At 34.0% G+C, this 13,932-nt stretch overlaps 1 protein-coding gene across 1 annotated transcript; it reads left to right on the top strand.

Moving 5' to 3' along the window:
• The first annotated feature begins 2,646 nt into the window (after positions 1–2,646).
• Positions 2,647–5,838, top strand: LOC134851392 (proline iminopeptidase-like). Its single transcript, XM_063867452.1, has 4 exons — positions 2,647–3,074; positions 3,375–3,753; positions 4,206–4,366; positions 5,525–5,838. Exons 1-4 carry the CDS (start codon positions 2,787–2,789, stop codon positions 5,735–5,737), a joined length of 1,041 nt encoding a protein of 346 aa, XP_063723522.1. The 5' UTR covers positions 2,647–2,786; the 3' UTR covers positions 5,738–5,838.
• The last annotated feature ends 8,094 nt before the right edge of the window (positions 5,839–13,932 follow it).

The raw sequence follows: 13,932 nt of genomic DNA on the forward strand, positions 1-13,932 counted from the left end.
CCTATCCACTCACGCCCAAAAAGCGACTTTTGTTTGAAAAAACAAAAAACACTTCTTTTTTCAGTTTTCAATGGATGTGATTGGAACATTGTGTGCTGCTTGCACAGCAACCGACAATCCTTGTTGTTTTTGGATGCCATTCTTAAACTGTAAAACAAATCAGCGTCAAGATAAACGTATTGAGATAAACTAGGAATCACTTTGGTCTCTTTGGTCAAGGAGTCTCTTGGATCATAACCCCCGAAATGATGAAAAATGAAAATGAAAACTTCTATGCAAAAACGGATCGGTTTTTTTACAATTTCTTGACTGGTATCTCGAGCATTGAATCAACTCAAGATAATGTGAAATTGCGAACAAATTGTCAATTAAAAACGCATTTGGTGCAAAATTTATGAAATTTACCCAGAAAGAACGCCAACATTAAAAAACTTTAACCTGCCCTATAATAATATCTCGCGTTTCTTAAAAAGATCGAATTTTTCAGTTTTCTTTTTTTTAGAAAGTTTAACCGACAAGGCCCCTCGGATGAATTAATTTATAAAGATAGACCACTGAATCAAAGTTTAAAGTTTGGTTTTTGCCTATCTTTTTAAAATAATCCATCCGAGGGGTCTTTTTGGTTAAACAAATAGTAAAGTCTTTTTTCACTTATTAAAGAAAAACTTTTTGAAAAACAATTGAAAAATTTTAAATTCTAAAGTTGTTTGTTAAATTAATTCATATACAAATCTCGTCAAGTTGTTAAGTAAAGATTTGAACCGAATACAGAAAAAATTGCAAGTACACAAAATCCCTTGGAACGCGGGGTATTCTCATTGTGGAGAAATCGAATGATGGAAAAATTTTCACCAATCAGAATCGTCAGACGTTCCTATAAGCTAGATGGCTTTTGCACAAAAACGAAATTATTTTTAACAGAAAATGGATTATAGCAGCACAGCAGAAAATTCTGTGAAATTTTCTTGCAGATACACAATAAATTTTTCTTTTTCAGTTTCATTTTCAGTTTTTTCACAATCGTTGTAAGGTTTTGCTAACGCCCCACTTAAATTTTGCCAAATTTGAAAATTAATTCGTTGTTCATTTTCTAATCAGTCTATATTAGTTTCAATATCCTAGACTTATTCAGTTTCTATGAGATTTCCGTGATTTTTTTCTCCAAATTTTTCAATACTCAGTTCTAATTTACTGAGAATAAATGGCAAAAAAATATCTAACATTCGGTCCCTCCATCACGAGGTACGTCAACATCTGGAACGGGTCTAGGAGAGCAAAACAACAGAACTTCAAGCCGAATTTTCAACATTACAAGCACCTCAAAGCGCTAAGTTTTCATCGATAAAACGTTTCATTTCAAAAAATTAGGCAGGTTTAGTTCATAGTATTAGAGTCTTTATTAGGGGCATCAGATGGTTAAATCAGCCGAATTTTGAAACGCATATATTATACACTTGAAAAAAACCTTCAATAAAATTTTAGTTATTAATATTCCTAAACATTAATTAGAAGCCCAAAAATTAAGAAAAAACCATTAATTTGTAAAAGAAGCTCATGAATTTGAGAATTGCTTCAAAACGGTTTACAAATTACTCTTAATTTGTAATTTTTTGACAAAATGTTTGGTTTGAAGCCCCTAATTATACGATTCGGCTTGAAGTCCTGTCGGCTTGATGCCCGGCACCCTTTGGAACATTCCGAAAGACCATTACGCTTGTCTGAGTTTCAAAACTCAACTATATTCTTCACCTATAAAAGGTGCTAGGGGTTTTAGCAGACTCAGAACAATTAGCAAATCAAACAGATAAATTCAAACGCGGCATTGGCAATTAGCGACCGCTTGCTCTGCAGCGCTTCCATTTGACATAAGTGTTATTGTTCGCGTGAGCCTTTGTTTTGCTGCTAATTTAGACCGTTGTATTTTTGAAGTTGGTAGTTTTGTTGAAAAGTCGGAGATAATTGTTTTATTTGGGGAAACTTGAAACAAGACTGAGCGTCTTTTTGAGTCTGTCAATCAATTATGCTAAAAGATTGGTCTGCTAAACGATCGGGGTACTACTATGATAGAGTGGTCCCTCGAAAAAGCAACTATGATAGACAGGTCCCGCATGCATTTCGCATGTTATAATTTGAAAACTAGTTTGTTTATAAATTATTCAGTTCAAAAATCTGGCGAAATATATTGAGTCAGAAACCTTTCTCATTAAAAATTGTGATTATTATGATTTTTTATATCAAGAACTATGCTCGCTTCAACTTATTTTACGGTTTAAAAACCATTCTTGGATTGGCTTATTTTATATCAAAATTGAATTTTGGCAATTTTTTTTCCAATTTTTTAAATATGTTGAGAGGGTAGGATTTACGAAACAAAGAAACCAAAAACTGGTTTGAAAATAAACTGCGACATCTTTTTGAATGGCGAAATCATAATTGTTAAACATTTCAGAGCTCTATGTGTCTTATTCGCAAGGGACCTGGTTATTTTCAAGGGACCACTCTATCATAGTAGTACCACGATCGGTCCCCGCTATATGAATTCAACAGTTACAAAATATGAAAGCTTTTGCTAGCTTATCATTCATTCATTTCATTCGAATCATATGTTTTGATCTAACTTGCACTAATTTTGCAGAATCAAATACATTCAAAGTCGGCATAAGCATACCAATCTAAGCAGTTGCTGGACAAAACTATTTACTTAGCAAAGCTTCTATCTTTACCTTCATTCAGTGTTGGTTTACTTTACCTGTAGCTTACTTTTTTTAGCTTATTTTGTCTGTAAAATGAACGCATTTATTACCTTGTTTGCCTGCTTTAGCTCCCTTTCACTTTTAGCCAATGGAGCCTTTTTTACTTGTTCTGACATAGTAGAAAAAATGTCGGATTGCAAGAAACTCACCGAAACTAAAGGGTCATTTGAAGTGCACGGGCTAACGATCACCTATTGGGTGTACGAAGACAAAGAAAATAGGGATCATTTGATGGACCCGATTATTGTCGTGAATGGTGGACCGGGAGCTTCCTCAGCATACATGCAGCCTCTGAAGCAATTAGCTTGTAGAGGACGAAAAGTCAGTTGTTAGGTTCAAGAGAAATAATTGACCCCAAAAGTTGAACTAAATTGTCTAATTGCAAATTTAAGTTGCACATTTTTAACTTCGAGGTCATCTCAGAGCCTTCATATCCCCATTTCTGATTCCTTTAAATTGCTGTCTATAAAGATTTATGAACGTTTGTTAATAAAAATGTTTATAGTCAAAATTAAGCAAATAGCGATGAAATTTCTTGGTCAATTTCATTTTTTGGGCCTCGTCTGTTTTATTTTTTCAAATTGATTTTAAGAATTTAAAATTTCTGCCACCAATTTTTAGGTCATTAGGTACGACCAAGGCGGCACTGGAGAATCTTTTATCGCAAATGTCACTAAAAACGCGCCATTTCTACTGGAGATACCCTACTATGTAGATGAGCTCCAGGCCCTAGTCAAACATCTCGGACTGGAAAAGTACCATCTGTTGGGCCATAGTTGGGGCACGGTTGTGGCCCAAGAGTTCGCCATGACTGAGCCTGAGGGAATGCTTGGGTTAGTTTTGGTGGGGGCTTTATCAAGTGGCCGATTCTACATCGAAAGCCAACGCGAAGTACGACATAAATCTCTGCCGCCTTACCTGCAGAAACTTTTGAAGCAGTTTGAAGCTTCGGGAGATTGGAATTCACCGTTATATGAAGCGGTCAACACTTACTTAACTGGTGAGTTCAGAAATGGCATGTTTGGCGGCCCAAAGGAAGGCTTAGTTTTGTGAAAAGATGCCAAAACCGACGCTTCTTTTTTTCACGTTTTCTTCAAACAACTTTTTTGTTCAGCCAATTTTTGACTTTTTAGCATTTTTGACGATTTTTTTTACCATCTGACTGCCGATTAAATCCAATCCAAGCTGCTTTCAAAAAAAATTAACCGTGTCCGGAACACCATATGCCATTCGAACAGCATCCGGCTGTTTTCGTATAATTTCTGTAAAACTTCAGCGAATTTCAAGCATGGTTTTTTGTTCTTGGCTTTTTATAACTAGTTAACTTACTTTAGGAAAAAAAACTAAAAAGTCCAGTTGTGTTTCGTTGATTGTGTTTTTAAATAGACGCTGTTTATTGAAGTAGCAATGTAGAAAAAGAAGGTAATAATCGGATGGCCACCTTTACTACAGGCTTGTGGACCAGTCGGTTGATTCCGATGCCAGATTGTGTGGAGGATGCATTTGCTGGCATAAACATGGAGATCTACGTGGACATCAATGGACCCTCGGAGTTCACAATGAGCGACAAGTTACTCAATTGGGATGTGACTGGAAAAGTGGACGGACTAAAAGTGAGACCGCTTTTAAAGAAGGGGATAGCGAATTAAAAGATCAGTTATTAGAATAAATTAAATCACACGTTGGCCTCGGTATGAAATTAGTTTTTTCACTAAAAGCCATTCGTTTCTCTTTCAGTTTATTTAAAAAACTCTAAAATTCTTAAGGTTAATTTGAGAGCAGGCACAAAAGCCAGTAGCGGATTAAGGGGGGGGGGGGGGAGCACGCTATTTCCTCAGATATTCGACCCCCTGCCGACCAAAAAGATCACCCTTTAAACTATTTTTAGATATCTATTTTTTGTGAGGTTCCCTTCGGCGCCAATTAATATTAGTTTTTGAGGGGGGATCGCGGGTCGGAAAACGCGATTTTTGGTCAACATTTTCCAAAAAGAGCCTAAAAGTGTCTTTTTTTCAAAATTTTACCTGCGGCGCAGAAAATTTAACCAAAACAGGATCTTTTTAATGCTTTGGGAGAGCTCGGAAAATCAATTTGGTCGACCTAAAAAAAAGTCGACAAAATTTTAGAAATTTTTTTGAAAATTCCCCCCCTCAAAAAAATCCTAGATCCGCTCCTAACAAAAGCTATCAGATTTGAAACTTACAATTTTTAGAATCTTTTTAGCTTATTTGAATAAAAAAATGCAAAAATATGGCAATATAATTAGAAAGTCCGAACAAAATAATACAAATCTTTAGTCCTGGTATTATTATATAGTTATACATTATATTTGAAAAAGATTTCTTTTTGTTCTGATCACTTACTTGTGAGAAACTTCGGATTTTTTTTGTACTGATACCCATCTAGAGGTTTTTTTTGTACTGATACCCATCAGATTTTAAGCGTTAATGACAATAATTTATCACAACTTAAGCGCTAATGACAAATAATTAATCCAGTAAAAGGCCGGATATTAAGCGTTAATGACAACTTCCATTGTTGGTTGAAAACGACTGTCACATTGTTTCTTATTGTTTTATTATTTTTTTAAATAAAGGCTTGAAGATTTTAGCTAGAAGATAATTAGTCGAAAAACACTTGCCATTGTGGATTTTTTCAGTAGTTTTGGAAAATTTGGAGCTCCAGATTCTTTTTGGTTGTCTTAATAACTCCATGTGATGTCCCTTACGCGAATTTCTTATATCACAAAATTTTTTCCATCTTTTTTCAAGTACCCGACGACTGTGATTGGAGGAGAACACGACACCATGACCTACGACTGCCTGACTCACGTCGCGAATGGAATCCAAAACTCGGAGCTGAAAATCATTCCCAATGCTGGCCATATGTCTTTCATAGACAACCCTGATCTGTTCATGGACTACCTGCAGGAGTTCTTGGTGACCCATGACTCCAGTTCTGAGAAGCGAAACGAGGAGTTGTAAACGCACTCGGTGATGAATTCAAACTCATTGTACTTGGTGTAAATAGATTCATTCAAAAAACAATATTGTGTGACAAAGAAATTCGTGAATACGAAAGTAAGGCTGTGACCGAGCAAGACTCCCCAATCTACGTTCAATCATCCCTTAAAATTGTGTCTAACGGATCTTTAAATTTCAAAGCTAAGACAAAAACAAAAAACCTGTTGGTATAAGGCAAAACCATAGGCGAAACAGCAGGCAACCGTTATTCCCTATGAGTCTCTGGAACCATTCCCAAGAAGCAGCGGAAGGCTTGATACGAACGACAAACACCGTTGAAGGTTGGCATCTTGGAGTGACAGCATTATTTCAAGGGAGCCACCCAAGCCTCTACACTTTCCTGAATAGGATTCAAATGGACTCAACAAATCAGAAGTTCAACATTTTGAAGGCTATGGGGGGAACACAGAATCAGGGGCGGAAGAAATATCGGGATATTCATGCAGAAAACCAAAACATTTCTAGTAATTTCAACAAAGACCATGGTGTTGATTATTTATATGCACTAGCTCCAGGGTACAGGGTCCAAATTTTGAGAAGCGATAAAGGCCAATACTGCAATTATTTTGCTTTTTACCTCACCCCGCCCCTTTTTCTGGGTTACCCAGTGTAGGGGGGTTTTAGGGGCGAGGCGGTACCTGCGGTTTTCTGTTTCATCGATTTCAAACTAAAATTTTTTGACTTCTTCAAGTTTTGAACTCTTGACTTCTTGATTAGTAGTGTTGTGCACTATTAACTATGCTATAGGAGCTTACAAGAACTGCCATCAATCTTTTGAAATGTTTACCTCGACATGGAAATTGCATTGAAATTTTGCCGCATTCAATTTGTTCATGCATGCTTTAAACTCATTTTGATTCAGCACATGTTTTAATGATTCCGCATTTTGTTTCAAGCTTAATTGTTCAACAAAATTATCTTGCATCTTCATGCCGACATTATGTTCTACGAGGATATCAAAGAATCTGGGGCAAGTTTTTTTTTTATTGTGTGGGAGAAGTTGACATTGGACAAATTGTCATCTGGGGCAAGTTGGAATCGGAAAAGTTGGGCTGGGACAAGTTGACTTGGGGCAAAATGACATGTAACCACAGAAACAACAAAACCGCAAAAATTCTAAAATAGAAATAAAAGTCAAATTTATAAGATATTTAACCTGGAGGTGGAGCAATAAGCAGAATGAGTCCGAGATCAGAAACCAAGAAAAAAGATTACTCTTTGTAAGCTAATGCGTAAAGCAAGTATTAGAATTGTCAACATTACCCCAGAAACGGTTAGATTATGCACAAATTGAATAATTTGAGCATTTTAAAAAAATTCAATTGAGAAACAAAATTATTCAGTTCATGTATCATTCATCCATTTCCTTATTATTTTTCATGATCCCAATAATTTTTTTATCGATTAGACCGAAGAAATCATTACTTGCCTGTTTTTCTGCTCTTAGACCATTTCCGCTCTCAGGCCATTCTGCTCCATTGGCCGGCCACCATTCTACATATACCAGATTAACTGAGCAACCTCACAAACATCTAAATGTGGAACAGAGGAGGAAGTTATAGCTTCAAACAGTTACTTGCGTAAGAGAGGGAGACTTGGCGCCAAACATAGGACTAATTTATATAAGTTGTGCAAAATCTCTTTCAGTTATGTAATAGCGTAATTCAGAATCAAATTTTCAGATATTTAAACAGGTTGAAAAAAATTAGCATCGAAATCAGCAATTGTTATGCTTCGTTGATGTTTTATTTAAGTAATAGTTTTGATGAACCAATATTTGTTACTGTGGTTAAATAACTATTGTTGAGATTTGTGAAAACGGCCGTCGAATCCGGTAGTTTTTTTTTTGCTAATCTTAAGTAAATAAATCTTTTTGATCGTTGTTTCGATCCATTTTTTTTCATGAAATCTGAAACCAATTGAAGACTGCTAGATTCTTCAACACCGATTCTAGCGAAATAACAATTCAAAAAGCTTAACTCTCACTTATAGCGTGCCTTCTAATGATTTAGAAAAAAAATTGAATTTTTTAATTAAAAAAATGGAAACAAGAGTTGCGAATAGTGCAATTTTAAGAGCCGCAAAGTAAGTCTGCGATCATCTATAGCTTTATAGAATTATAAAAAAATATTTTATGAAATACATATTTATTAGAAACTGATACAAAAAAGAACTGATCCTTTAATAAAAACCTAGTAGCACAAAAAAACTTAGAATATGTATTATTTCTGAGGAATGAAAACGTATAAAGAAAACCTGACAAAAAACATATGTTTGATATTCTTTTATTGTCTTTGGATTTTAACGTTTTGTTTGGTTTTATGTGCGTTCAGTATTTATTCCAGATTATAGTTTAAAAGAAGTATGTATTTATCATTCTTTTAGCGAAAACACACGTTGTTTTTAGCACTGATAATAATTCAGTTGTTTTGTTTTAATTAGAAAATTGCTGTTGCCATGATAGTTTTCAACTTTTGACGTTCAGTGTTTTAATACGAGTAGTCTTAAAATTGCAGTGCAAAAGCAATGATTGCTCGACGGTGCAACTTACCAGGAAGTTTCAAATATTTATCAATGATTGCCTTTGTTATTATAAGTATAGGGATATTTATTTCAGCTGATCTCGGAAGTTAATTTGCCTGTTTTCTTTTTCTCATATTTCTGCTAGAAATAGTAGTAACAATTATTGAAGCTTTAGAAATTAATAAGCTAACCAAGCGCACTATGAGCTTCTGGAAAAAGTTGTTAGGTAGAACGTATAAACTTTTCGTTTCGTCAGTTTTTACTTTTCAAACGAAAACTCCAACCCTGAATCATAGGCAATGAGAAACTCAAAACCAAATCAAAGACGACAACAAAACCATAATCAAAACATTTACCAAGAAAGCACTGCTTCGATACATTTGGTAGAGCGACCTGAGCCCGCAGTGCCTTTATAGCAACAAGATTCACGAAACGATCTTGGTTTATACCCAGAACCCTAAATAACCAAAATGAACATTTAGTACGGAATACTGTAGTTGGAACTATCTCTAGCCCAACAATCCCTCATTCAACCACCAACAACAACACTATAACACCAATCTAAGGCATCAATTTTCTATTTCAGATGCCCTTAAGAACATTGTGCATCTCTATAGACTAAATTCTAGTCGATGTTTCAAACAGACAAATTCATTTACTGACCCAATTTTCCACACTTACAATTAAACTATTTACACAAATAGCAGCTGTTGACTTACCTCAATTAGGAACCAATAACTTTATACGTCCTATGCCGATGATTCTCCAGGAAAAGTAATTCATGAAGCTGTCATCGAATCATCAAGTCCAAAATATAAATGATCGTTTCTTCAAAGTAACGAATCTGCTATCATAAAAGTTAATTAAGAAGGAGTTTAATTTTGTCTGTAAAAAACAAATATTTTACACGAACACAATTATTTAAACGTTGGTTTGAAATTTGTTTATTATTTCAAGTCCTAGGTCACGTAAGCAAACTATCACCACTAAAAGCAACAGCAAGACTACCAAAAACCAAACCGAATGTTTGTATTCAACTTATGATAATAACTTATCCTGAGGGAACTGTTCAAGAAATTGAAGTTGACTCTACAAACAAAAAATATGACTATAATTGTTCTCTGCTTGAGGAAAACAGCTCAGCAGTTGTCAGTACTGATTTCGAAGCAATTCACTTCTGCTTATAAGTCTTAAGCCATTAAAAATAAAATTGAATTGATACATTCCAAAAATAAATATTGGAGAAAAATAAATAATCCTTAACACACTAAATCGAAATTTCTGCTTGGTCATATCATGCTCTCTTTTCCCAAAGAATTTTTTTCCCGATTAGCAGAAGCAATTTTACCATCTGTGGCAATTGATAACAGTAGTATTTGTGTGAGGCAATCAGGGGGGGTGGTTGAAGACCTCATGTATCAAGAAAGGGAATAAAGCATCCGGTCTGCAACCTATGTATTAAGACAGGGAATAGATTTCCTAAGTAATAAAATAGGGAATAGCTTTCCTGAAGTATTAAGATGGTAAAGTTTCAGATGGTAAGTTTCAGAAACTTTTTTGAAAATTTTTCAAGTTCTTTTGCCCATTTTATCTTGAAAAAAAACTTTTTTATCTTGAAAAATCGAAACAAAACTTCGAAAATTTTTTTTAATGTATTTTTTAAATTTTTGTCTTGAAAAAATTTTTTTCATCTAGAAAAATAGAAAAACAAATTTAATGGTAAATTTCAGATGGTAAATTTCGGACATTTTTTGAAAAGATAAGTTTTAATTGCAAACAGATTTTATCTTTGAAAAAACCTTCTTATCTTGAAAAATCGAAAGAAAAATTTTTTTTTGATTGGTAAGTTTCAGATGGTAAGTTTCAAAAAAACTAAGTTTTAATTTAGAGTTGATAAACTAATTAACCACAGAACATTTTTTTTTTCAAAAAAATTTATAAAGACTTGTTTCATCTTATTTATATCCCCTCAGGTTATCTGGGGAAAATTGACATGAGGGGATTATCTTTGACCGGTTTATTATTCTACTCCACGAGGTATCAGGGGAATCTTGGCAGCTCCTCACGGTTGATTACTTTTATACCCCACTTAATCTTTCAGTCCCCAGGTTATCTGGAGAACGGATGGCAGCTCCATTATACTTATTAATTTATGACTTATTTCATCTTTTTTTTCACATAAATATCCCACGATCATATGACAGATGCAGATTAGCAGTTCCCCACAGAGTTACTGAAGCGTGAATTACCTTCTTGAGAGATTAAAAGTTTAAATTTTCATAAAAAACTGATATACATCTAATCAAAACTGCATGAATTTTTCATTGGAACTAAGATAATTTTTCTTAAGTTTCGAGCAATCAGAAGTTTTATCTAGTTCTCATTTTTACCTCAACATGTTTAATTATTCTGTCATTTTTCTTGCTACGATTAATTTCAGTTCTCTTTTATCACTTTGTCTTGAATCTTTAAAAAAAAAATTTAATTTCTGAAACTTTTCAAAAATTATCATCCTAGTTTGTCATTTGCTGTACCCCGGTAAAAGTTTACACTGAGAAAAATATAGTATCACACTCTCTTTGCGTCTGATCTTTTTGTAGAAAAATTTTTCTATCTTTCTGAGAGTAAATGTTTAAGAAGGTTAAACAATTTACTAGAAGTTGATTACAATTTTCGTAAGTTTATCTGTTCTAACGTTAATTCTTTTAATTGGGGGACTACAACATCCATACTCCATCGTCTTTCTCCGTGTTTTTCATCACAAAAACAATTGCTGAAAGGCATTTTGTAAAAAAAATAAGGAAATCGAAAGGTTTAAAACATTAGATAAATAAACAATGCACTACATTTGTAGTAAATTTACTGCAAAAATTAAGACTTACGAATAAAAAATGTAATTTCATATAAAATTACTGACAAAATTCAAAACATTCACATCATGAATTTCATTCAAGTTCTTCTGGAAGAATTCAAAAAGAAGAAATGCTGAATAAATTGCGTAAAATCCACACAAATCATCAGTTTTTTGTAGCTTTCGAGGAACCATTCGTCGACACTTTTTTGTCAAAAAGAGTTGAGTTGATCTCTTTCTACCCAAAGAATCAGCAAAGTAGTAACTTTTATCCAGTCGAGCAACCATGATCCAGTGCTATCCTCTATCATTGCTTTGGGCTGAGTTAAACATTGCAGAAGAGTATTTTGTTAGTTGAGGTACTGTATCAGAAAGCTATGATCCCATGTACTTGAACTTGAGCTCACGAATTCTTTCAATAACTTGCAAAAGTAAAAATTATCTATCTTTGCAATTGTAGGCTGATTTACATGTCAAAATGAAGAATTGATAGTTTGGTAATGGGCTTTGGGATTAAAAAAAAAGGTTAATGACTTACACTCATTTGGTAATTGAATCAACAAAGTCAACAAGACTTTTCTAGTGGGCAAAGATTTTCGAACACTGTTTTGCAGTCTTTGTTGAAGAAATGTATCGGGTTTTCAATTAAACAGCTTTCATTCTCTGTTTTTTCTGGAGTCTTAGCTCTGAAGAAATATTAAATAGATAGTACAGAGACAATCACAATGGAAAGTCCAAAAAAGTTACAATATCTTCATAGGAACCAATTTTAAAATTTCAAAAAAGTCAAACGTTCTTAGGACTGTTCCAAATTTGTCGGTTGTAAATGTTTGATAGTTATTCTTCCATGAACATCACTTCCGTTACTTGCTCCAAGGGAATTTGGAAAAACATTTCTAATCTCAAGTTTTCTCTAATAAGTTCTGGATAATACAACTGTTCAGCTGCATCCTGTAGTGAAGTCAAGTCCAAAACTAGAATGCAGTGATTTTGAAAATCTTCCATAGGAAGAGCTGAAAAATCTTCGTTGAACTGCATTGCTTTCCTTGTTGTAACATAGGGGCAACAAGAAGAAGTTGTATCTAATGAAATATTTGCTCTTCCGGCCCGGATAATTCTGAGCTCTCTCAAATGAATTGTTGACAATTGAAACGACTTTCATGAAAACATCCCGCAACAGCTGAATTTGTGTTCATTACCACGGCTATTCTTCCGATTGGGGTATTATTGACAGCACTTTCCTGAACAAACAGGTTTTGACGAAATGGAATGATAAAGGTTCTTGCTATAGTTTCCATGTAATTGTAATGAGCAGGTTCCTTTTCCAGATTTCATTGCAATTTTTGATTATTAGGTTCACCTACTAAAGTTTTTCTAGTAAACAGCGAACAATCAACAATTTTCAGACCAACATTTGGATTATCAGTCAGCATGTAAAAAACAGGTCTAACTCGAATTACCTTACTTCGAACTTTGGTTTTAGGTAGTAACGGTTCTTCACAACTAAACAAATCATTGGCAAGCCTGCCATAAAGTGAAAAGATTATCCCTGATCGTAAAGAATTTGCTGTATCAGTGAACGGATACACATCAAATGCTTCTGGATATTCTTCAAAACTTGTCCGTGACAAGCAAATACTCCTTTATTACCCACTGCCGACGAGTTCAATTCGTGCAATTTTATAGCTCTATGAGGATATAATCCATCGGCATTGTAAACTATTTTATTGATAAGATTAACTTCACAATTGGAGATTAGAAAATGTAGTAGATTGCTTACATAAGTTAAGTTGGTTTGTGGTTCCTCATCTGAATCACCCTCTGATTTTGCTTTATGTTCTGCTCTTTCTTTTTGAAAAGCATCAAACAATCTTCCTTTGAACAATTGAAGCTTTAAACTTAGGTGTGTATCACACATATCCAAATAAAGATTACGGTCCGTCTCAAATTCAAATTCAATGTTGCTTTCATCTAGAGAAGTACTGGCAAACGCTTCTTGTGTGTAAGATGAATTAATTGTTTCCAAAACTGGGACTTTATCCAAAAATCCAAAGAAGAAATTGTAAAAGATCCGTACCAAAAATGAATACTTTGATTTATGTTCATTTTATTTTGTCAAAAAAGTCTCTGTGAGAGCGACTGGTTTTTAAACTAACTTTTCGAGAAATGGTTCTTCTAGTTCTACGCTTGGATTTCTTTTTTCCACCTTCCAATTGCTTACGAACTGTTTTTGTTCCTACATCATTGCAAATGTTTCGAGTTTTTTTGTCAAGTGACAACTTCTCTAATCTCTGGAGCAGCAATTTCAAATAAATCTGCTCCGATTTTTTTTGCAGCTGGGACTATATATTTTTTTAATAAAAGGAATTGCAGTACTCCCAAGATGTTTTGCAAGAACACCAGAACCTCTTCGACATTGTCTTGCATGTCCACAAAAAATAGGAAAATAAGCTGAACTTTGAGCAATCATTTCGTATGAACTATGAATCGAAAATGATTATCCGAAATCTTGCGAACGAAGAGAACAACTCGTGTAATTCCTATGGACACAAAAGGAGTTTTTTCACCTGTAGTATCCCTTAATTTTATTTTTATGCTGTGTAAAGAAATTTTTAATAATTTTTTAATTTGTAGATTAGTAAAAGATTGATAATTTTTGTACTGTCCTGTAGTTATTATGTCTCCGTTTTTTTTACTTTGGAAATGAAAGGAAAACAACGAAGTATCGGAGTTTTTGTATCACCTACTAAATTACATTCTATAGTATCACTATAAATCATTA

Source organism: Symsagittifera roscoffensis, chromosome 7 (assembly GCF_963678635.1).
Source record: "Symsagittifera roscoffensis chromosome 7, txSymRosc1.1, whole genome shotgun sequence".
Classification (NCBI taxonomy): Eukaryota; Metazoa; Xenacoelomorpha; order Acoela; family Convolutidae; genus Symsagittifera; species Symsagittifera roscoffensis.

Coding starts and splice junctions, on each gene's coding strand:
- LOC134851392 (XM_063867452.1), top strand. CDS start 2,787: ATGAACGCATTTATTACCTTGTTTGCCTGCTTTAGCTCCCTTTCACTT. Junction 3,075..3,374: donor TAGCTTGTAGAGGACGAAAA/GTCAGTTGTTAG, acceptor ACCAATTTTTAG/GTCATTAGGTACGACCAAGG. Junction 3,754..4,205: donor GGTCAACACTTACTTAACTG/GTGAGTTCAGAA, acceptor CCTTTACTACAG/GCTTGTGGACCAGTCGGTTG.